The following is a 25,576-nucleotide window of genomic DNA, read 5'->3' as shown; positions in this document are numbered from 1 at the left end:
ATGATAATTTGTGCACCAATTCCTCTGACATCGTCTTATTAATCGTTAGCTTACTATGCAAACATGACAAGTGAAATCTCCCGCAGCTTAAACATGTGAGAGGTTGATCGCGCAGAGAATCGCTGACCGTCATGTGAGTGTGTGTGTAAAAGCAGCAGGATATATATTTTAGTTCTGCTGAGCCAAATAAGACAGGTCAGGGTGAAGAAGTGACAGCCAAAGAAAAGCTTACCACAAAACGGAGAAGTTATGACAAATCAGACTATAAGGCAAAAAGAAAGTGCAGCTTTATGGTTTCATGGACAAAAGAATTTCTGTGGCTGCAATATGACGAGCTAAATAACCAGGGCTGCACATAAGTGGTCCGCAGGTGCGCATTCGCTGTCAAAATATAAAACACGCACAAGGGTTAGGGTTAAATTTAAAAACTGTACTTTTGAGTTAAAATATATATTTATAATTTTAATAAATGACAAATTAAAAAGGCATGAACATTTTTTTTTGTATCGAAAAAATATCGAACCGTGACACCAAAGTATCGAACCGAACCGAACCGTGAATTTTGTGTATCGTTGCACCCCTACTGGCCACGCATAGCGTTTTTTTAAAAAGCCGAGAAATGCACCGTATTTGATAGCTTGCTGCCACCGTGCACATCTACTGCGGGTTTGGTGCCTGTTAGGGGATCCGGAGTTAGCAACATCCCCCAAAAACCCGAAGAGGAGAGTCCTGGCCCCTAGCCCTGCCAGTATAGCAGAAATGATGACTGATGATGATGGCAGCAGCAGCCGTTCTTCTCTGCGTGAGTAGCTTAATGTTGTTCGTGTGTAATTTATGTTGAGTAGGCTAACCACGTTATTACATTAATGCATGTAAGGTGAACTAGCAAACATCATCATAGCTACATGCGGCTGTCTTCTTGTTTGATGGCAGGTACTCCCTTCACCCTGGCCAAAAAGGCTAAAATGACCAAAGAAAAAGTGGAAAACAGTTAAACATGAGAGGTTTTTGGACAAAGTTTGTGTTTTTTCCATTGTTTAAGCACTGCTTCCAGCCAAGAGTGATACCATATATGCCCCATAGCTGCAGAAAAGGCTAACATTGTTTTTTTCTTTTTACAAAAAAACAGCTGAACATGAGAGGTTTTTGGACCAATTTTGTGTTCTCCATTCTTTAAGCACCGGTTTGAGCACCGTTTAAGCACCGGCACCGTTTCAAAAGTACCGGTTTGGCACCGGTATCAGATAAAACCTAAACGATACCCATCCCTAGTGGATAGTGACCGAAAGAACGAGATTGTGGATACAAGCGGCGAAAATTAGCTTCCTCTGAAGGGTGGCTGGCCTCTCCCTTAGAGATAGGGTGAGAAGTTCAGCCATCTGGGAGGGGCTCAGAGTAGAGCCGCTGCTCCTCCACATCGAAAGGAGCCAGCTGAGGTGGTTCGGGCATCTGACAAAGATGCCTCCTGGGCGCCTCCTGGGTGAGGTGTTCCGGGCATGTCCCACCGGGAGGAGGCCCTGGAGCAGACCCAGGACACGCTGGAGAGATTATATCTCTCGGCTTGCCTGGGAATGCCTTGGTGTTCCCCCGGATAAGCTAGAGGAGGTGGTTCAGTCAGTCAAAGGCCCAACTCACGAACGCAATCATACCCTGGATGTCGTACTTTCTTGCGGCCTATCACTCCTTGACACTAAAATTTGTAACATAAATCTTTCGGACCACATGTCTTATTTGAGTGTCTCTTTTCAGGTCAGCCTGGTAAATCAAATGTGCTGCTCCTATAAAAATCTAAATCAGGCATCACCTGTTAACAAGTCCACTCATTCGACAACTAATAGTCTGCTTTCTCTGTTCAATTAAGCTTGTCTGGAAATACTGCTTTCCAGACAAGCAGACATTGCTCCTTTTACCACCAGGTATCTAAAACCTAAAACCCACCATGGTTGAATAATGACACCAGGGAACGCAGACAGGTATGTAGTAAAGCGGAATGAAAGTGGAAAAAGGACTGTCTCCAGGCGTCGTTTGAGGCACTTAGAGAATCTCTGTCAACTTACCAGAAAGCTGCAAGAGCAGCAAAAACAAAAAACTTTTCCAAGATCGTGTCCAACAATTACCATAAACCTCTGATTTTATTTGGTATTATAAATTCAGTTCTTAATCCTCCTACTATTGATCCTCATATAGCAGTGAACATAACATGTGAGAATCTACTGAAATTCTTCATTAATAAAATTGTAGATATCAGGTCTCACATTATTCCTCCCATTTCTGACCCATGTGTTTATACTCCAACTTTGGCCGTTTTTGACCACTCCGAGCCAGTATCCCTTACATTACTTAATAAAGTAGTCAGAAACTTGTTAACCTTCAAAATGTACCTTGGATATCATTCCACCTAGCTTACTGATAGATGTTTTTGACACTGTTGGTACATGTTTGCTTTCCATTGACAATAACAGTCTTCAGTCTGGGTCTGTTCCCTCTGACTTTAAACATGATGTGGTGGAACCCATCCTTAAAAAGCAGAATCTGGACTCAACAGTTCTATCAAATTACCGTCCAATCTCTAAATTGTCCTTTTTGTCAAAAGTTCTGGAGAAAATTGTCCTTCTGCAGCTTCAGACCTTTTTAGATCAACACGACATTGGTTAACTATTCCAGACTGGTTTTGAAACGCACCACAGCACTTTTAAAAGTTTCTAATGACCTTTTAACTTTTACTGACTTGGGAGATTCTGCTATTTTAATATTATTAGACCACAGTGCTGCTTTTGACACAATAGATGACAGTATTCTTATCTGTCGACTGGAACAATGTGTCAGAATTAAAGGGCTTGTTTTGGAATGGTTTAAATCCTACTTATCTAATCTTACTTTTCTGTTAGATTCAGACACATTGTCTCCAAGGACCGTGCTTTTTTGCAGGGTCCTCTTTTAAATTTACATGCTCTCGTTGGGATCAATTTTTTAAAAAATACGGTATTTCGTTTCATTGCTGCGCACACGATTCTCAGATTTACCTTCCACTGAAATTAAAATCAGTAAATCCTCTGAAGGGACTGTTTAATTGTCTGAAAGATGTAAAGACATGGATGGCTCTAAATTTTCTAAATCTAAATGAACAGAAAACTGAGGTCATTGTCTTTGGTCCTTCTAACCTTTATGACCTTGGCCCCTTAGAAAACTATAACAGAAAACTAAATTGACAGCAATTTAACCTTTGATAAACAGATAAATAATGTAGTCAAAACCAGCTTCTTTCATCTTCGCCTAATTGCAAAAGTTAAACCCTTTCTCTGTTTCAGAGATTTTGAGAAAGCGATCCATGCCTTCATCTCATCTCAACTTCTGTAATAGCCTCTACTTTGGTGTTACCTCTTCATCAACTGGCCAACTGTAGCTAGTCCAAAACGCGGCAGCACGACTCCTAACTGGCACACGCAAGTGAGATCATTTATCTCTTATACTTGCATCACTACACTGGCTGCCAGTCAGCTTTCAAATTGACTCTAAGATCTTAACACTTGTTTTTAAGACCTTGCGCATGGACTAGCCCCTACATATCTTGCTGATCTCCTAACCTGGTATTCTCCCCCAAGATCCTTGAGGTCTGCAGACCAAATGCTTTTGGTTGTCCCCAGGTCCAGACTAAAACACAGAGGAGACCGGGCATTTCCTCCCCAACAGTGGATACTTTTAAAATCTGTCTAAAGACCCATTTTTATTCTCTGGCTTTTGATTCATCATAAGTTTGTTACCATTATTCTTTGTATGATTTTATTCTCTTCTAAAACAATATTCTATGTTTCTTTTATGTCTTCTGCTTTGTCCATTTTATTGTACAGTACTTTGGTCAACACATGTTGTTTTTAAAAAGTGCTATATAAATAAATTTGAAGTTGAACTTGATCACCCTGTGTGCATTGAGTCCGTTGTGTGCTACATTTAGGGTTACTCGTTACGGCCAAGGGTAAATGGTGCATGGGATGCAAAACCTGAAAATCCTTACAATACTTTTGAAACCATTAATCAAACGCTCAGTTTTCTAAGAATTTTGATCATTTGGTTGAGGAAAGAAGTATACAGGATTAGAGTTTCTCGCTGTAACTCTTTCTGCATACATACTCTTACACTTTTCTGTGCACATCACCATGAATTCTTAAAATGAATAGAGATCGCAAAAGACACATTTTGTCATAAAAAAAAAATCAGATCTATCTCTCTAGATAGATTTAGCTAAAAAGCATGGAGGTAAAATTCTGTTTACTATGCGAATGCTGATAACAACTGCAACACGGTAGCCCAAACTGATGTTATGTGTTTTTTTTCCAGACCTCCCCTGTAACATTTATTTATTTATTTATGTAAACTAATGACATGAGTCAAATCTTTAAAATCAGTGAATGTTGCCATTCTTATGTGCTGTCATGGTGCTCCTTTACCTTGTCTGGCAAGCTAATGATGAGTTCTGCATCACCAGGTGACCAGCTGTGTCTCAGCAGAGTTTGCAGGAAGTAGTGGCTACAAGCTGCAAGGACAGCCCTGTGTGCTCGTAGCTCCCTGCCCTCTACAAGTACAGTCACATCGCACAAGATGCCCTGCCGCCGTTGATCCTCCAGGCACAACATCATATTGGCACAGTGGACTTTGGATTCATATACGTACAGAGGCGTTGCTGCCCCACTATCTTGCTGCTTGCCTGTCGACATCACTCTGTGTAGCACCCTGCACAGAGAAAAGACACATGTCAGGACACAATATCAGTTAAGCTTAAACTATTTGTATGAGTAACATTTTATTTTTCAAAACACCAAAAAGAAGTAAATAAGTAAATAATTAAATTGGGATTAGTGTTGTTCAATACGAGTGATTTCCTTTACAATCTTAAGGACATACCAAGAAATATTTAGCCTGGTATTAAAAATACTGATCCGATACAGATACTTTGTACATGAACTTAATGTGTTTGGGGGAAAAAAGTAGTCCATCCATCTTCTTCCGGTTATCTGGGGCCGGGTCTTGGGGCAGCAGCCCAAGCAGAGAAGCCCAGATCCCCCTCTCCCCAGCCACCTCCTCCAGCTTGGGGAACATCAAGGCATTCCCAGACAAGCCGAGAGATAATCTCTCCAGCATCTCCTGGGTCTGCCCCGGGGCTCCTCCCAGTGGGACATGCCCGAAACACCTCACCCAGTAGGCGCCCAGGAGGCATCCTTGTCAGATGCCCGAACCACCTCAAAAGGCTCCTTTTGATTTGGATGGCTGAACTCCTCAACCTAACGGAGAGGCCAGCCACCCTTCGGAGGAAGCTAATTTTCGCCGCTTGTATCCGCGATCTCGTTCTTTCGGTCACTACCCACAGCTCGTGACCATAGATAAGGGTAGGGAAGTAGATCGGCCACTAAATTAAGAGCTTTGCTACAGCGTCAGCATCAGCATCACTGCAGCTGCAGCACTAATCCATCTTTCCATCTCCTACTCCCTTTTCGCATCACTCGTGAACAAGACCCCGAGATACCTAAATTCCTCCACTTGGAGCAGAAACTCCTCCCTGACCTGGAGTGGGCACTCCACCTTTTTCCGACTGAAGACAATGGCCACAGATTTGGAGGTGCTGAATCTCATTCTCACCATTTCACACTCGGCTGCAAACCATTCCAGTGCAAGCTGGAGGCTGTCACCTGATGAAGTCAACGGAACCACATCATCTGCAATGTGATGAATAAAAGTAGTGTATTTCAAATTATACCTTTATAGTGAATACAAGACCTCAGACTATTTGTTGTAATAGTTTAATTATGAACAATTATCATGCAAAAAATAAAAAAACGGAAACATCAGTACCTACATTTTAAAATATGCAATTAACCGGCAAAAACAAATGTATACCTCCACACAATTGGTCATGTATGGAACTATTAGGAACAAACTTTCCACTGTACTCAAAAAGTTGTTACAATTTTTTTCAGCAGAATAATATAGTGAATAAAGTGAACTTTACCAACTAAGACATCTTAAATGTGTCATTCTAGTACATTATTAATAGTTTAAGGTACAGCAAAGAACCTCAGGTAACCTTCAGTAAATGTGAGTCAGCATTATTTATTTGTACATTCTGATGTCGTTGATTTAAGTAACTGTTTAACCAATAACTATCCCTCTAATACAATGTCTCTCCAGCTTTTTAATCAGTAATCCAAGCTCTATTGTGTCAAATGGTTTTTACTTCAATAAACACTACCAAAGTATATTTTCTGTTATCCAATGCATTTGCTATGTCTTCTGATAGCTGCCATACAGCTAAAGCTATTAACTATAGCAGACATATTTGCTCTAAACCATTAATGTCAGTCAGTTAATAGACATTTATTGTTTTTTCTAGGAAACATGTTTCAACTGCAGACACATTTCAGTAGTTTTACTATACATTCTATGTTTTTCTTACTAGCCACATTTTAGTTCCAGTCCAATCTGTGGACTTTTGTAATTACATTTTTACATTTTATATCAATTATTTCTTTTTCATTAACTCTTATAATAAAAAAGGAGTACTCCCTCCTTTAATAGTTTAAAAAAAGTTTGGTGTTCTAGACTTACATGTATTAAAACCAAACTGCAAACTGCTTTACTGCTGCATATTTTCCTGCACCCTTTGACAAACACCTGGTCTATTCATGCATACAGGCACTTTAAAAAGGTTTTTTCAGTGCACTCTCTGAACACTTAGATGGCACACTTGTTCTTGGAGGCGACCTCAACCTTGGACTAAATGAAGAAATGGATAGGCTCAATACAGCAGGAACTCAGCGTAATTGGCAGTCCACAAATATAATCAAACAGTATATGAGCGACTTTGGTCTTTGCGATGCATGGCGCTCCCTTCACCCCACCAGTAAGGAATATACTTTTTTCTCACATGTCCATCACTCTTACTCTCGTCTGGATTATTTTCTGGTCAGCAGCTCACTGCTGAACGACATTTCAGACACTGAGATTCACCCTATAGCTGTCAGCGATTATGGTCCTGTATCTTTAACACTAATGCACAAGAATAATACTACGCCAAGTAAAAACTGGAGATTTAATATATCACTGCTTAAAGATGAAGACTTTATTAAATATTTAAAAAAAGAATTTAGACTATAATGACACTCCCGAAACATCAGCATCTGTTCTATGGGAAGCAGGGAAAGCTGTGATGAGAGGTAAAATAATTCCTTTCTCATCACATAAAAAGAAAGAAGAAAACAAAAATATTCAGGAATTAGAAAAAACCATCAAATCCCTAGAAGAAGCCTACGTGTCCCACCAAGATCAGGAAACATTGAACAAAATACACAAAACAAAACGAGAATTAAATGAGATAATTGATAAAAAAACAAAATTCTTAGTACAAAGACTACGCTTACAAAATTATGAACATGGTAATAAATCCGGTCAATTTCTAGCAAACCAGCTAAAAATAAAGAAAGAAAAAAGAACTATATGTGCTGTTCAAGATTCATCTGGGAACACAATATATGAACCGATACAAATAAACAACATTTTCAGGGATTTCTATAAAACGTTGTATTCACCACAAATAAACCCATCTAAAAAAGAAATTGATCAGCTTTTGGACAACATAACTCTTCCAAAATTATTAGACACTCAAGCAATGGCACTGGATTCACCACTGACACCAGGTGAACTCCAGGAAGCCCTGATAAGTATGCCCAATAATAAGGCTCCAGGTCCAGACGGCTTTCCTGCAGAATTCTACAAAGAATTCTGGTCGATTCTAGCACCAGTTTTCTACAGAACGTTGTTGGAAATTAAAGAAAAGGGCAGACTTCCATCAAATATGAATTCTGCAAACATTAATCTCCTGCTAAAACCAGGCAAAGACCCTGTATATCCCTCAAGCTATCGTCCAATATCCCTTATAAATGTAGACCTTAAAATAATCTGCAAAGCTCTCTCAAAGAGACTGGAGAAAATAACCCCCCTCTTAATTCATCCTGACCAAACTGGTTTCATAAAAGGTCGGCACTCATCAACAAATACACGTAGATTACTTAATTTGATAGACTACTCATACAGTAAAAACCTAGAAACTACAATATTCTCTTTAGACGCAGAAAAAGCGTTTGACAGAGTTAACTGGAAATTTCTATTTGCAACTTTACACAAATTTGGTTTTGGATCCTCTTTCATAAACTGGTTAAAAATATTATATAATTCCCCAACAGCTTGTGTCAGAACAAATGACCAGACATCCTCCAGCTTCTGTCTCTTGAGGGGCACCAGGCAGGGATGCCCACTCTCCCCTTCACTGTTTGCAATTTTTATTGAACCACTAGCAGCAGCAATTAGACAGAATTCAGTAATTAAGGGCATAAAATGCAAGAACGTGGAACATAAAATCAGCCTTTATGCGGATGATGTGTTACTCTTTCTCCAAAATTCACAAACCAATATCTCTGGGGTGATTGAATTGATAAACTCTTTTGCAAGAATATCAGATTACTCAATTAACTGGTCAAAATCTACAGTTCTACCGATTAATTGCTCCCTCCATAATTCCTCTTCTACACCACTACAATCGGGAAATATAAAATATTTAGGTATTAATGTTTCTCCCAAGCTTGCAGATCTGACTAAATTAAACCATATCCCACTTTTAAAGAAGGTAGAAGATGATCTGGCTAGATGGAAATGTCTACCCATATCACTCATGGGAAGGGTTGCCGCTATAAAAATGATGATCTTGCCAAAAATAAATTATTTATTCTCAATGATCCCAACTAAACCGCCACAAGATTGGTTCAGATCTCTAGATTCATACATGTCCAAATTCCTTTGGAAAAATAAACCCCCACATATAAGCTTAAAAACACTACAAAAGACCAAGGATAAAGGAGGATTAGAACTACCTAACTTTCAGCACTACTTCTTAGCCAACAGGCTTCAGTTTATCTCAGGATGGCTAAAACATACCCTCTTAGATGAACCTTGGCTAGATGTAGAACAAGCACTTTGCAATAATCTAGAGATTTCAGATCTACCATTTATCAGCTCAAACATCCAACGACATGAATGCTTCAAAAGCATCAGCATCAGCTCTTCTCTGACAGCATGGTGGGAGTTTCTAAAATTGACGGAGTTTTCATTAATCCCATGCAAACGTACACCTATCTGGAATAACCCTGACATATTACAAAACAATAATATGATAAACTTTCCAGATTGGAGTGGTAAAGGAATCAAAATACTTATATATAAGTATTTGATTCCTATATTAGAAGGAACAGACTTTATTCCATTTGACAGACTAGTTACACAATATGGGATCAACAAGAAAAGATTTTTAGAATATCAACAAATTAAATCCATAGTAAAAAAGAAATTTAAACCGGGTCAAGTTGAACTACAAACACCACCAAGTGTGGTTCAATTTCTTACTCTTAAAACCCCCAAATTACTATCCAAAATATACAGAATGCTTTCTAAAACGGATGAATCAATATCACTTCCTATTGCAAAATGGGAAGCGGATTTATCAGTTAACTTAGACCTAAACTTCTGGTCTCAGATATGTTTAAAAACCTTTCATTTAATTAGAAATCCCAGTCTTCAATTAATTCAATACAAAATACTACATAGAGTGCACTATACAGGTCATCGGATATTCAAGATGGGTTTTACGTCTACCAACAACTGCTCACACTGCCAAACCAATTCACCGGACAATTATATCCATGCTCTTTGGTTCTGTCCACCAGTTCAGACGTTTTGGCGCAAGATATGTGAAGATGTCACTTCACATATAGCCCATATGATCTTCACTGCCCTATGCATAGCCAAGAAAACAGTCCTCATGAACTGGAAAAAAAAATAATCTTAATTCTAACCAATATAGAAATGATCTATTAGATTACATTAGTCTTGATACAGCCTCTGCCACCACATCAGATCAATTGCTCTGGGCTCCTTTGATCAGCTCCATCACCTAGTGGGGGTGGGGGGGTCATAGTTTGGTCCCACCTTTGCTGTTGTGATTGGTGTGGGGGTAGGGACAGGCTTGGGGCGTTGGGGGATTCCCCAGGAGCATCATCCTTGGAGGGTTCAACCCGGGGTTGCGGTCATGGCCTATTAAGGGCTCTGTTGGCTCTTAGGTGACGGTTTCCTCGTGGCTGCGTGCAGCGGGGCTAGGGGAGGGTCTGTGCTGACGGACGTGGGTTACTTACCTGGTAGCCTGGCTGGCCCTGGGTGGGTCCGGGACGGGCGTGAGGTTCTGGGGGTGCTCCGTCTCTGGGCTGGGGCCCTGGCCGGGCCTCGGGGGCTTGGGTCCTGGTTGGTATGTTGCTGGGGTTGTGGGCGGGTGGGTGTATGGGGGCCCAGCCCTGGCGCAGGGTTCCGCCGGCTCATCGAGCCACCTGGGGGGGCTCTTCAACTGGTGGGGGAGGCTGTTACATCTTGCAGGAGGTCTCCTCTCTTCAGGAACTCACTCTGCAGGAGGAGGAGATATAGGAGAGGTGGAGGAAGATCTCAGCCTGGGCGTCTATTGTCTTGTGTAGTATGGAAGATGAGTCGATGATGGGGTGGTTGCAGTTTTCCTTGTGGTGGGGTCGGGTGGGCTGTCCTGGGCTCTGTGGGGCCAGGCGGGGCTGCTGAACTAGGCCCCGGTCCGGAGGGGCCTATATTTAATATTTAGTATTTACTGTTACATTCCCATAGATCATCGTGATGTTGTTTATTATGTTGCTCTTTTTTTTTCTTCTGCTTGTTCTCTCTTTTTTCTTTCTCAACAGGTGATCCAGGTGATTGATATATGTATTTTTTGTCTGCTTATTTTGTTGTTTTTTGTCCTTTATCTCCGTCCCTCTTCCCCGCTGTTTTTCTTTCCCTTTCTTTTCCCCAGTCAAATCTGTCCCGTATTTAACAAATAAACAATAAAAGGTGAATCAAATAGACCATTACGGCAAGGCTGGGATGGTCCATTTGGTAAAGTAAATCCGTTGGGCATCTTTCTTTGCCTTTAGACAATAATTCTGATGGCAAAAGAGCCAAACGGGACAGGCCAAAAAAAAAAAAAAAAAAAAAAAAAAAAAAGAAGCTATGATTCAGTTTCTAATAATGTCTCTTCAAATGATGCTGTAAAAACAGATACAGCGTACGGAAAAAATAAATACAGACACAATGGACAGGATACTGTTTAAACTTGTCATTTTACACACACACACACACACACACACACACACACACACACACACACACACACACTTTATGTATTTGACAGAATTCCACACAGATTGTGGGCAGCTCTGTCCAGAAGCTTTTCATTGCGTTTCATTTTCATGCTGTAGTACAATAAATCTGACACAGACAGCTGAGCATGCAGTCTGTATTTCTCATCAACATTAGGCTCTATATGTGTGTCTGCTGACTCATGGTTTTTAAACAGGCACATCCTAGCACTGGGGGTTTGCCGAAATAGTACTAACGTTCTGTTTTTTCTCCCTGCTCATCTCAGCACTGCAGATCATCTCCTGCATTACCTTACCAACACTTCAGGCTTATCCCATTCAGCACTGTTTTTTTTGTTGCCTGAATACTGTCCGCTGCCACTATTTACCCACTGGACTCCTTTTTTCATTAAGTATATTTCGGCATTCTGCAAGATTGAAAACAAAATAAAAATAAACAGCAATCCTCAAGATTGCTATTTGCTGTCATACAGACTTTGGAAATACAGATATTATTTTTATAGTTTAAGACACATCTTGTGGCTTTTATCAATGGATCAGTCAGTAAAGAAGCTCCAGCAAGTGAACCGCATGCTAAAAGATTTTTGTCAATTTGCCTTTTTCCATTTTTTCCATCAATTTAAACTAAAGACCTGTATACACATTCTGGCGGAGTATCCAGAGAAAACCCATGTAAACATGGGGAAAGCATGCAAACTCCACACAGAAAGGCCCTGGCCGGATGGTGGAGTCAAAGTCAGGACCTTGTTGCTGTGAGGTAACAGTGCTATACGAACTCCCAGTCTCAATTTGGGTCAAGGACACCCGCTCTACTGTTAAGATTATGCTTAAAAATTAACTTTTCGATGACGCTAAGGAGCAGCTAAAGAGCTGTTAGGACATTTTAGGAAAAGTTGTATACATTAGAATGTACCATAGATCAGGTAGATATGGATAATTTTCTGTCTCAGATACGCCAGCCGTGTTCAAGGGAAAACAAAGACAGCCTGGGCGCAATATCGGACCCCTTCAACAAGAGCAAGCTATACAGAGACTGAGTTCTTAGAAGTCCCCTGGGAATTTCCCCACAAACTTTTATGAGGAGTTTGTATGTGAGTGAAGTTGGCCCCCCCCACCTTCTTCAAATCCAACAAAAGTGGTATCAAACGTTTGTGCTACGTTTGTGCTGGTTTGTGCTGCAAACATTTTCGTTTGTGCTGCTAACATTTTAAACATTTTAATAAAATAACGTCTTGATGCGTGCTTAATCATCCAGGTAAGTAAATCCCAAAAGGTTGATTCTGTCCATCTGGACATTTTCAGCTGGAGAAACGTTTCGTCACTCATCCAAGTGACTTCTTCGGTCTCAGCTGACTGCAGGTTTCCCCAACCTTATAAACACATGTGAGTGAAATTGGCCCCCCCACCTTCTTCAAATCGAAGAAAATTGATGTCAAACATTTGTCCTGCAAATTATTTTGTTTGTGCAGGTTATGTTTCCCTAATTTTATAAACAGTACATGTACAGTGAGAGAGAGATGTTACATCTGTCTTCACTTGCATCCCAGTCATAGAAGCGTTGGAGGTCGTTCATAAGAGATTACAGGATCATCCCAACCTCAGCAACAGGACCACTCTCAGCACTGATCAGTTGTGTTTGCTTTTGGAACTGTGTCTTAATTCCACCTATTTTGCATAAGGGTCAGTACAGGCAGAAACCTAGGTGTGCCATGGGTTCCCCCAGGCCCCTGGTCAAAGTCACCAAACCAGTTCGTAAGCAGGTACAGGTGTGGCCAGAAGGGTCCTCAGAGGCACTGCAAGACTGCTTTTCCACCACAGGCTGCCACACACGACAACACCACAGACTTTCAGGAATATACAGAAACTGTTACTGCCTACATCCCAAAATGCATCGATGATGTCACAGAGACCAGGTGTCACGGGTTGCTTAGAGGATCCACTCGCAGGACTCATGAGTAGCGTTTAAACAGAGACGGTTTATTTACAGATCTTCACCAAGTGTATGTACAGACAGTGTGGGGTTAGTGCTATATACAAGACGTGAGGGGCAGGGCTCCAGGGAAAACGGGGAAATCACACACGCGCTCAGTTCAACCTCTCTCTTCTCCGCTAGCGACCAGTCGCTCCTTCCACACTCCACACGGGGAACCACGGGGAATCTAGGAACAAAGAAACACTCGTTAAGTCTCTGAGACGGAGGCACAGGAAACTTAAGCTAGACGTGTACTGACTAGAGCCTTCACAACAATCCAGCGTTGAACAGCTGATCTCCTCCTTCTAATATACCAGCTGGTCTGATGAGGCCCAGGTGTTCCCAATCCAGGAAGGCGTGGACCGAGGGCGTGAAGCCGCCATGAGTTCCGCCCCTGCAAAACAGGGCAGAGAAGAAGAGAGGGGGAGAGAGAGGGAAAAAGAGAAGAGAAGGAGGGCTAGGAGTGGAGAGATTCTGATCAGCACCTTGCCGATCCTGCAGGTTGTGACACCAGGACTATCACTGTCCGGGCCAATCAGAAACCATGGCTCACAGGTCAGGTTTAAATGCTCCTAAGGTTGAAAAATGCAGCCTTCAGAGCCGGGAATTAGGTGAGCCAAAGAACAGCAAGGGCAAACCTGTCACGTGGCATCAGCTACAGCAAAGCTTCAGCGACAGCAGAGATACTTGGAGGCAGTGGCAAGGAATACAAACCATCACAGAGTACAAGCCCACTCTGCAGACCGTGGTGACACAATCCCCAGACAGTGTGTGGAGATCCCTTGCCAAAATCAGTACCGCCGTTCCCACATGCCTCAAAGCCTCCAACATCATTACTGTACCCAAGAAGTCATCTACCCCCTGCTTTAAGGACTACCGTCCTGTCAAACTCACCTCCATCATTATGAAGTGCTTTGAACGTCATGCATCAAATCAAATTATTGCTTTCGTCAAAACGCTCAAGTGATGATGGAATTTCAGCTGCCCCTTACTCAGCCCTCACACATCTCAACACTAGAGACTCATATGTCAGAGTGCTGTTCATAGACTTCAGTTCAGCTTTCAGCATCATCATTCCCTCTCATTCACAAACTGGATCTGCTGGGGATCAGCACCTTGCTGTATAACTGGCTGCTAGATTTCTTGACAGGAAGACAGCAGATTGTACGGGTCGACAGCAACACCTCCAGCCCAAGAACACTGAATATGGGGGCTCCCCAAGGATGTGTGTTGAGCCCACTTCTCTTCACTCTGCTGACCCACGATGAGATCTACTACAGGGGTGAAGTTAACCATCTGGCAGAGTGGTACAGCAACAACAACCTGTCCCTGAATGTGGAGAAGACCAACAGCGACTCTACTTCCTCTGCAAACTGAGAAGCACAAGTATGACTCCTGCACTGGGTTCTGCAGGAAAAAATGACAATGCACCTGCCTCATTTGGAAGGTCCTCTCCATTACAGGTGACTACACTCATCCCTTCAGCAGCGTCTTCAGTTTGCTGCCATCAGGAAGGATACTGAAGAGCCTCTGGGCCAGAACACACAGACTGAGAGACAGCTTTGTCCATCGGGCTGTCAGGATGCTGACCATCTCTGAATCGAGAAGGGGGGCCCAAGGGTACATCTTTCGCCATCCTACAGTGCTGTGATTGTAGCCATTCCCCACTTTCTGTGAATGGTACTCAGGGCCATTAATCAGTAGGCTTTGATTAGTTGTCATTGATCAATGGTCATAAGAATTTGCATACTAACAATCATGGAACTAACCCCCCAGCACTTTGTTCATTCAGAGGTGCTAGTTTCCTTCACTATGCAAATGTACTGTTTATAAGGTTGGAGAAACCTGCAGTCAGCTGAGACCGAAGAAGTCACTTGGATGATGACGAAATGTTTCTCCAGCTGAAAATGTCCAGATGAACAGAATCAACCTTTTGGGATTTACTTACCTGGATGATTAAGCACGCATCAAGACGTTATTTTATTAAAATGTTTAAAATGTTAGCAGCACAAACGAAAATGTTTGCAGCACAAACCAGCACAAACGTAGCACAAACGTTTAACATAAATTTTCTTTGATTTGGGTAATGTGGGGGGGCTGGTTGACCTTTTGACCTTTACCTTTTCATTAATATCTTTAAAACAGAAGCAGCACAAACGACAATTTTAGCAGCACAAACCAGCACAAACAGTTGTTTGACACCAATTTTGTTTGATTCCATTAATGTGGGGGGGCTGGTTGACCTTTGATGACCTCTAGAAATTTCTATTAATATCTTTAAAATGATAGCAGCACAAACGAAAATTTTTGCAGCACAAACCAGCACAAACGTAGCACAAACGTTTGATACCACTTTTGTTGGAATTGAAGAAGGTGGGGGGGCCAACTTCACTCACATGGAGTATGTCCAGTCACACTCTGCATATCTTGCGTTTATTGAGATTTGGAAATGTCTGCTGCGATTTTGGGCTACATCTCTGCTTGCTAGCAGCGCAATTCTTCATGCAAAGTGATGCAAGACGAATCACTAGCTTTTTAGCTGCAGTTCGCTAGTAGTCCTGCTATGTTAATTTTGCGTCATGCACATACCTGAAACCACGGAATGTTGTAAAGGTGCCTTAACTACATGATTATTTTTGTGTAATGTGTTTTTTGTTGTTGCCCTTCAGTATGTTTTAATATTCACTCAGTGTTTACTGTGATTTGCAAGGGCCAGCAGCAGAGTTGGAGTTGTTTATGCCCCAGCATCTAAATAAACGGCGCGGTCCGAGCCACAAATTGAACGCCTGTGTCATACTGGTCTCTCTACTGTACACCCTAATCCAACACAAAATTACACAACGCAGAGTCCGGGTTGTAGGGAGGCCCCTGCACTGGTTGGGTTACAAGACAGTATACCAGGGGTGGGGAACTGCAGGCCTCAAGGGCCAGTGTCCTGCAGGTTTTGGGTCTCACCATGGGTCAACACACCTGAATCAAATGATTAGTTCATTACCAGGCCTCTGTGGAACTCCAAGACATGTTGAGGGGGTAATTTAGCCATTTAAATCAGCTGTGTTGGATCAAGGACACATGTAAAACCCGCAGGACACCGGGAGTTCCCCCACCCCTGCAGTATACAGTTAGTATAAAGATGGAACTCACTGAATGAATAATGTAACCTAACATAAACCATGAACACCACATCTATGACACCAGTGCAATACGCTGTTCTTTACTTTAAATACGGCAAACTAACCTGTTCATTCTGCACTAAACTGTAGAGTACTTTTATACAGTCTTTTATACAAAGTTAGTACACCTTAGTTTGTTTTGCAGGATGTTTTGGAATGTTAAAAATCATAACTTCACATCATATACAGAGCCAATAACTGATTTTAAAAATATTGCTAGTGGTACTCCTCATCCTCCTAGTAGCACCTGCTGGGGATCAAACTCTGGTAATTGGCGATTCTGCCTTTATACTAGATAGTATACCAGGGGTGGGGAACTGCAGGCCTCAAGGGCCAGTGTCCTGCAGGTTTTAGGTCTCACCATGGGTCAACACACCTGAATCAAATGATTAGTTCATTACCAGTTCATTATTAGAAGAACCAGATACGGTTGCTGCCTCTACCTGAAGCCAGATCGGAAGCTTAGCATAACAATAATCAGTAGGCGAAACCCACTGCCAGTGCAATAGAGCTCTTAAATTTGCTGCCCAGTAATAATGTCTAAACACAGGGAGACCTAACCCCCCACTGGAAGTATTTTTTTGAAGATGAGCCTTGGATATCTGAGGGGGTTTTCATGCCCAAATGAATGAAAGAATCAATGAATCAAGCTGCTTAAAAAATTTAAGTGGCAAATAAATAGGAAGGTTTTGAAAAAGATATAAAAAACGTGGCAAAGACACCATTCTAACTGCATTTATTCGACCAATCAGAGACAGTGGAAGCAGTTTCCATTTTCTAATATCGTCTTTGAGCTTGTCCAGCATTTCCAAGAAATTCAATTTATAGAGGAGTTTGGGATTTTTAGAGATCTTAAGGCCAAGGTAGGTAAAAGATGTAGTCACTAATTTGAATGGGAGTGAGCTGAGGAACTTTGGGCATAGATTATCTGTTATTGGCATAAATTCAGATTTGTCCCAATTGATCATATATCCTGATAATTTCCCAAAGTGTTTAATGCAATTTAAAAGATTAGGGAATTAAATTTCTGGTTCAGGAAGGCAGATCAGTAAATCATCTGCATACATATTAACAAGACTTTCAACATTCCCAAATTTAACTCCCTGTATACCAGGGTGGTTTCTTATGTTAATGGAAAGGGGCTCCAGAGCTATATCAAAAAGAAGCGGTGAGAGGGGATCCCCCTGTAATTGAAAGGGGGAGGATTTATCTGCGTTAGTGAGAATGCAGGACACCGGACACAGATAAATCATTTTAATCAATCCCTAAAGTACTCCCCAAAACCAAATTGTTTTAGAGTCTCAAATATATAAGGCCATTCAATCTGATCAAACGCTTTTTGGGCATCCAGAGAAAATACTGCTGTTTTAGCCTCTTTTCCATAACCTGAGTAAATTGTATTTAATAATAAACGGACATTATTAAATGACCATCTACCAGGAATAAATCCTGTTTGATTAGGATGTATAATTGTTGAAATATGTTTGCTCAATCTTGTAGCTAAGACTTTGGTTATGATTTTATGATCACAATTTAAAAGAGCAATGGGTCTATAATTTGCTGGGTCACCTTCCTCCTTTCCAGTTTTGTGAAGCAAACAAATATTTGCATCGTAAAGTGAAGTTGGTAACCTTTTATTTTTAACGGGGTCATTTATCATCCTAAGCATGAGAGGAGTAATTTTATTTTGGAAGGCTTTAAAGAATTCATTACCGAATCCATCTGGGCCAGCTGTCTTTCCAAGTGGTAAGGCTTGGATTGTTCTTAAAAGATGTTTTTCCGAGACAGGGGAATCAATTTCATCTCTCAGGGCTTCATCTAATTGGGGAATAGATAATTGATCGAAGAAGTTGCTAAAATCGCTTTGAGAGGGTTTAATTTTACTAGAATACAGATCTTTATAGAATTTGGTAAAACAAGTATTAATTTCCTTTGGATTAGTACTTACTTTACCGGATTTCATTATCACTTTTTGAATTGCTCGTTTTGCTTGTTCCCCTCTAAGTTTATTTGCCAGCAGTTTCTCTGGTTTATCTCCAAATTCAAAATGTCTCTGTTTGAGCTTCAAGAGAAGATTGCTAATGCGTTTATTTAAAATTGTGTTATATTCATACCTTAATTTCAAATTTTCATTTAAATCAGTTTGCAACAAAGATGATCTATATACTTCTTCCAGTTCAGGAAGCTTATTTTCTATTTCTTTATTTGCCTTTTTCCCAATATTTTTTTCTTGGAAGATTCAAAGGAAATAATATGACCTCTCATCACGACTTTAAAGGTCTCCCATAAAGTAGAATCCGAAACTTCTCCGTTATCATTAGTAGCAAGAAACATATCCATATTCGCATTGAGATATTTAATAAATTCTTGATCATTCAGAAGGGAAGGGTTAAAACGCCAATTATAATTTTTGGTCAAATTGTTTTTAAAGACCATTGAAACCAGGCTGTGGTCAGATATTACAATATTATGGTAATTTGAATCAACAACTATGGGCAGGATATCAGAAAATAGTCAATTCTCGCCTCTGTCAGTGCGCCCCAGGGTGGCTGTGGTTACAATGTAGCTTGCCATCACCAGTGTGTGAATATGTGTGTGAATGGGTGGATGACTGGATATGTAAAGCGCTTTGGGGTCCTTAGGGACTAGTAAGGCGCTATATAAATACAGGCCATTTACCATTTTAGTATAGGTTTTATGGACATGAGAGAAAAATGAATAGGCCCTCTCAGTAGGATGTTGTAAGCGCCAGATATCAATTAAATTTCTAGTTTTAATTAAATCATTCAGAGTTTGTACGGACCTAATATTAGAGGGGGCTTTTATAGATAGTCTATCCAAAAAAGTGTTGAGGAAGCAGTTACAGTCACCACCAATAATAATGTTGGCGGTTACTGTAGGTATTAAGTTGAAAACATTCTTTTAAAAAAATCAGGATTATCCACATTTGGCTCATAGATGTTAAGCAACGTTATCGGTAGTAAATTAATTTGACCAGTGACTATAAGGTATCTGCCATATGGGTCAGCGATCACAAAGTCTGGACAGAATGAAACATTCTTTTTAAGGAGAATCGCAACACCTCTGGCCTTACTGGTAAAAGGAGCTTGATACACTTGAGATATCCAATTTGCTCTTAATCTTCGTTGGTTGTTAATATTTATATGAGTTTCCTAAATGAATATTATATCTGCTTTGAGTGATTTAAGGTGTGAGAGAACTTTACGTCTTTTAATTATATGTCCGAGAACTATTTTTACATCGTTTCCCTCAAAGCACACCTCATTGTTTAACCAAAACATCATGTATCAACTCGATCAGATATCGACTTCCATCGCCATGTGCGTACATATACACACACACACATAAAAAACAAAACCAAAAAAAACCACTGCACTTAAACAGCCTAAAAAAAACAAACAAAAAAAAAACCATAGGCACTCCCCATCCACCCCCCACCCCCGCATAAAGCACTTCTGGAAGAAAGTACTGGCGTCCCTCTCGGCCCAAGGCCACTGGGCACACGGCCTTCAACACATTCCTCCACAGAGTGTCCAATCAGGAAAAAAACCCACTACGCTTAACTCCGTGCTCAAACAAACTGTTAAATAGAAGAAAAATCAATATACCAGTCTCTCAGAACATTAAAGAATATTTTACAGAAGAAGCTTAAATCATACAGCTCTATTACAAACTATTCAGCTCAGAGTTTATAAACACGGACACCTCACCCGGAGTAGAAAAGACCTTCAGGTGTCCATTATATTTCACATGAAGTTTAGCTGGATACCGAAGACTGTGTTCCATTTTTTTCTCCCGAAACCTGGTCTTGTTAGGAGAGACAGCATCCATCCCACTTTGGATGGAGCAGCTCTCATTTCTAGAAATATGGACAAATTTATCCTTGAATCGCTACCTTATCGTGGTGGAGGGGTTTGTGTGTCCCAGGGATCCCTGGGGCTATGTTGTCTGGGGACTTTTGCCCCCTGGTAGGGTCTCCCACCGAAGGGTGGCTGGCCTCTCCCTTAGAGATAGGGTGAGAAGTTCGGCCATCCGGGAGGGGCTCAGAGTAGAGCAGCTGCTGCTCCACATCGAAAGGAGCCAGCTGAGGTGGTTCGGGCATCTGACAAGGATGCCCCCTGGGCGCCTCCTGGGTGAGGTGTTCCAGGCATGTCCCACCGGGAGGAGGCCCCGGGGCAGACCCAGGACACGCTGGAGAGATTATATCTCTCGGCTGGCCTGGGAACGCCTTGGTATTCCCCCGGATAAGCTGGAGGAGGTGGCTGGGGAGAGGGAGGTCTGGGCCTCTTTGCTTAGGCTGCTGCCCCCGCGACCCGGCCCCGGACAAAGCGGATGAAGATGGATGGATGGATGGACAAATTTATTAAACACCAAAAATATCTCTATCCAGAGTTGGGACCAGGAAGGAGAGTTGCAGTCTTACATGCCTCTCTGCTGCTTCTCTCCTCCTATTATCTCCCCAAAACCCCATCCCCATAAAGAGTGTTTCAGCTCCCAAACAGACAAAAAAAAATAAGCAAACTAAAATCCAGCAAAAAATGTCTTAAACATAAAAAAAAAAAAAAAAAAAAAAAATCGCAAAGAAAGAACAATACAGTATCCACATCTGAACCAAAGAGTAAAAGAGTGAAATGTGGATTATTAAACATTAGGTCTCTCTCTTCCAAGCCTCTGTTAGTGCATGACTTAATAATTGATCACCAAAGGATCAGCAGGATGATTATGTTAGTTTAAATGAATCAACACCCCCGAGTCATTCTAACTACCAGAAACCTCGAAGCACAGGCCGAGGGGGCGGTGTGGCAGCAATTTTTCACACCAGCCTATTAATCAACCAAAGACCCAGACAGACTTTTAATTCATTTGAAAGCCTGATGCTTAGCCTCGTCCACCCCAGCTGTGAAACTCAGAAACCAGTCTTACTTGTTATCATCTATCGTCCACCTGGGCTTTACACAGAGTTTCTCTCTGATTTCTCAGACTTTATATCTAATTTAGTTCTGAGCTCAGATAAAATAATTATTGTGGGTGATTTTAACATCCATGTAGATGCTAAAAATGACAGCCTCAACATGGCATTTAATTTGTTATTAGACTCAATTGGCTTCTCTCAAAATGTAAAAGAACCCACCCACCACTTTAATCACACTCTAGATCTTGTTTTAACACATGGCATAGAAACTGAACATTTAACAGTGTTTCCTGAAAACCCTCTCCTGTCTGATCATTTCCTGATAACATTTACATTTACAATAATTGATTACACAGCAGATAATGTCACAGACATAACATTATCTACAGCTACTTTCAGTACCTACTAGAGGAGATTGTGCCTTCGCCGTTGCCACACCCAAATTATAGAATAATGATCCTCTTGACATTCGCGCATCTGATTCTATTAAATCTTTAAATCACGTCTAAAAAATTACTTGTTTAACCTAGCGAGGCTAATTAGGGTGATTTTCATCTGGCTCTGCATTTACATGATGTAATTATTTTATATCTGTAATATATATATATATATATATCTGTAATATATATATATATATATATATATATATATATATATATATATATATATATATATATATATATTGTGATTTTATCTGTATCATGATATTACTGGAAAGCACTTTTTGGTGTACAATAAATTTGATATAATCAAATAAATTTGATATGATATGATACCACTGATATTCATTTAGAGTCTTTTTCTCCCATTAGTTAATTTCAGTAATTCACAAGTGTGTGAATGTGTGGATGACTGGATGTGTAAAGCCCTTTGGGGTCCTTAGGGACTAGTAAAGCGCTATACAAATACAGGCCATTTACCATTTACTTACTTTCTCCAAACCATCAACGTGTCTTTTAGGCCCCATTCCTACAAGACTGCTCAAAGATGTCCTACCATTAATTAATGCTTCAATCTTAAATATGATCAACCTATCTCTAATAATCAGCTATGTACCACAGGCCTTCAAGCTGGCAGTAGTTAAACTGTTACGTAAAAAGCCATCTCTAGACCCATCATAGCTAATTATAGGCCAATCTCCAACCTTCCTCTTATTATAAAGATTCTTGAAAGAGTAGTTGTCAAACAGCTAACAGATCATCTGCAGAGGAATGGCTTATTGAAGAGTTTCAGTCAGGTTTCAGAGCTCATCACAGCACAGAAACAGCTTTAGTGAAGGTTACAAATGATCTTCTTATGGCCTCTGACAGTGGACTCATCTCTGTGCTTGTCCTGCTAGACCTCAGTGCAGCGTTCGATACTGTCAACCATAATATCCTATTAGAGCGATTAGAACATGCTGTAGGTATTACAGGTACTGTGCTGCAGTGGTTTGTATCATATCTATCTAATAGACTCCAGTTTGTGCATGTAAATGGAGAGTCCTCTTCACACACTGAGGTTAATTATGGAGTTCCACAGGGTTCAGTGCTAGGACCAATTCTGTTTACATTATACATGCTTCCCTTAGGCAGCATCATTAGAAGACATAGCATACATTTACACTGCTATGCAGATGACACCCAGCTCTATCTGTCCATGAAGCCAGATAACACACACCAATTAGTTAGACTGCAGGAATGTCTTAAAGACATAAAGACCTGGATGACCGCTAACTTTCTGCTTCTAAATTCAGATCAAACTGAAGTTATTGTTTTCGGCCCTGAAAATCTTAGAAATATTGTATCTAACCAGATTCTTACTCTGGATGGCATTACCTTGGCCTCCAGTAACGCTGTGAGGAACCTTGGAGTCATTTTTGACCAGGACATGTCCTTCAACGCACATATTAAACAAATATGTAAGACTGCTTTCTTCCATTTGTGCAACATCTCTAAAGTTAGAAATATCCTGTCTCAGAGTGACGCTGAAAAACGAGTTCATGCATTTATTACTTCCAGGCTGGATTACTGCAATTCATTATTATAAGGATGTCCTAAAAACTCACTGAAAAGCCTTCAGTTAATCCAAAATGCTGCAGCAAGAGTCCTGACAGGGACTAGAAACAGAGAGCATATTTCTCTAAATCCAGAATTCAAAATCCTGCTCCTCACATACAAGGTCTTAAATAATCAGGCCCCATCTTATCTTAATGACCTTGTAGTACCATATCACCCTATTAGAGCACTTCGCTCTCGCACTGCAGGCCTACTTGTTGTTCCTAGAGTATTTAAAAGTAGAATGGGAGGCAGAGCCTTCAGTTTTCAGGCCCCTCTTCTGTGGAACCAGCTTCCAGTTTGGATTCAGGAGACAGACACTATCTCTACTTTCAAGATTAGGCTTCAAACTTTCTTTTTTGCTAAAGCATATAGTTAGGGCTGGACCAGGTGACCCTGAATCCTCCCTTAGTTATGCTGCAAAAGGTCTAGACTGCTGGGGGATTCCCATGATGCACTGGGTGTTTCTTCTTCAGTCACCGTTCTCACTCACTATGTGTTCACAGACCTCTCTGCTGAATCATACTTGTTATTAACCTCTGTCTCTCTTCCACAGCATGTCTTTATCCTGTCTTCCTTCTCTCATCCCCACCAATCACAGCAGATGGCCCCGCCCCTCCCTGAGCCTGGTTCTGCTGGAGGTTTCTTCCTGTTAAAAGGGAGTTTTTCCTTCCCACTGTCGCCAAAGTGCTTTCTCATATGATTGTTGGGTTTTCTCTGTATGCATTATTCTAGGGTCTACCTTACAATATAAAGCGACTTGAGGCGACTGTTGTGAATATAAATAAATTTGAATTGAACAGTGCTAACCTCTGCACCACCATTTTTTATCATTATTATTATTAATAGTAGTAGTAGTAGTAGTATATTTAATTTATTTTTTGTGAACAACCCAGTAAGTTACAACAAGAAGTCTGCTAATGTGCAGACTGGCTTAAGTCACCTTTCCCCTGCCCCACAGTATGGAAATTGTAAGAGAAAACAGATCACAAGAGCGTCAAACATTCTGATGTTAGTGCATTTCTATTAACACAAAGATGAAGAGAGGCTTTGTAGTAGGCTACTTGCTGAAGGATAACAAAGACCTAATCTGTTAACAAGAAGACATGCTCACAATGGCTTCTAAGTCTCCAGTCATATTATCTGGGGAGTAGAAATAACGGGATTTGGTGATGACTGGGTGTAACAAATATTTATATGCCAAGTGAATAAAGATATTCAAAATTTAAACAAAAAAGACCTCAGAGATTATGTCACAGTTTGAGCACAGGGATTGCGATGGTTGAAAAGCAGAAGCAGAGCCAATTCTGACACATCCTTTCTCAGGAATAACAAGATACATAGCGATTTATTCTTATCGTGGAATAGTGTTCATGAGGTGGCTGTTCAGTAGTTGAGACGGGAATAAGGCGCAGGGAGGCTGGGTCCTTTGTCCTCCCTCCCCGAGAATGGCAGGGCTCGAGTCCATTTCTGGAAGCAATTGTCTCCCGCGTAAAACATGTGCCTCCAGTTTAAACTTAAGATAAGTATTAGAGAATGTATTACAAAAATGGGATGTGGTTAGCAAACAAATAACGGTAGACATGTACAAACGTTCCTTTTAAGAAGCATGTGATTATCATAAACTAACTGTACTGGTGGTCCAGTACGGAGTACAACAGAGGTTTCTTTCAGTTGGATACTAACAATATTTAGTCGTTTTAATAACGTAAATTCGTGATACTGTTTGTTGAATTTAATCAGCTTAGCAAAACAGCCCCAAGACACAGATTTGTTAAGCTTCGTACTGTCCCGACGTATTTTGCGGCAAAGGTTACGCGTTTTCAAGGCAAACACACATATAGCGTAGTCCACTGCATACCTGCTGACCCGTGTCAGCAAACCATAAAAGGCGGGTACGCCTCAGGAATAAGTGAAACCGTGCTCAAAGCAACTCCAGTGAACACAACAGCAATGAAACTGCAACACAAACAAGCGAGGGAATCTAGCCAAGCAGATTAGTCCAATCCAGTGCTGACAGAGGTTCTTGTTGTCTGCTTTGTCCAAGCGTAGTAAACGAGCAGAGGAGGACTTACCAGTTTTTGTTGTTGTTTTTCTTGCTCGTCTGCGTTCAGTTTCTGAGAAACAAAAATTAATCCATGCTGTGCAGTGTCCACAGTCCTTCGACAGGCAGAACCGCAGCTTTTAACAGGCTTTGGACGTGAATCGATGAG

At 40.9% G+C, this 25,576-nt stretch overlaps 1 protein-coding gene across 1 annotated transcript in view; it reads right to left on the bottom strand.

The window, feature by feature from the left end:
- Window positions 1-25,576, bottom strand: part of bach2a (BTB and CNC homology 1, basic leucine zipper transcription factor 2a) — a 66,139-nt gene that overhangs the window by 40,484 nt on the left and 79 nt on the right. The window contains exons 1-2 of the mRNA XM_076877238.1: window positions 25,439-25,576; window positions 4,446-4,728 (exon numbers count right to left, since the gene is read on the bottom strand). The exon at window positions 25,439-25,576 is cut by the window's right edge and continues 79 nt beyond it. Of these exons, the coding sequence (XP_076733353.1) occupies window positions 4,446-4,712 (267 nt within the window). The 5' untranslated portion in view covers window positions 4,713-4,728; window positions 25,439-25,576. The remainder of the gene's footprint in view (window positions 1-4,445; window positions 4,729-25,438) is intronic.

This window comes from Maylandia zebra, linkage group LG19 (genome assembly GCF_041146795.1).
Source record: "Maylandia zebra isolate NMK-2024a linkage group LG19, Mzebra_GT3a, whole genome shotgun sequence".
Classification (NCBI taxonomy): Eukaryota; Metazoa; Chordata; class Actinopteri; order Cichliformes; family Cichlidae; genus Maylandia; species Maylandia zebra.
This window is presented reverse-complemented; position numbering and strand designations above follow the sequence as displayed.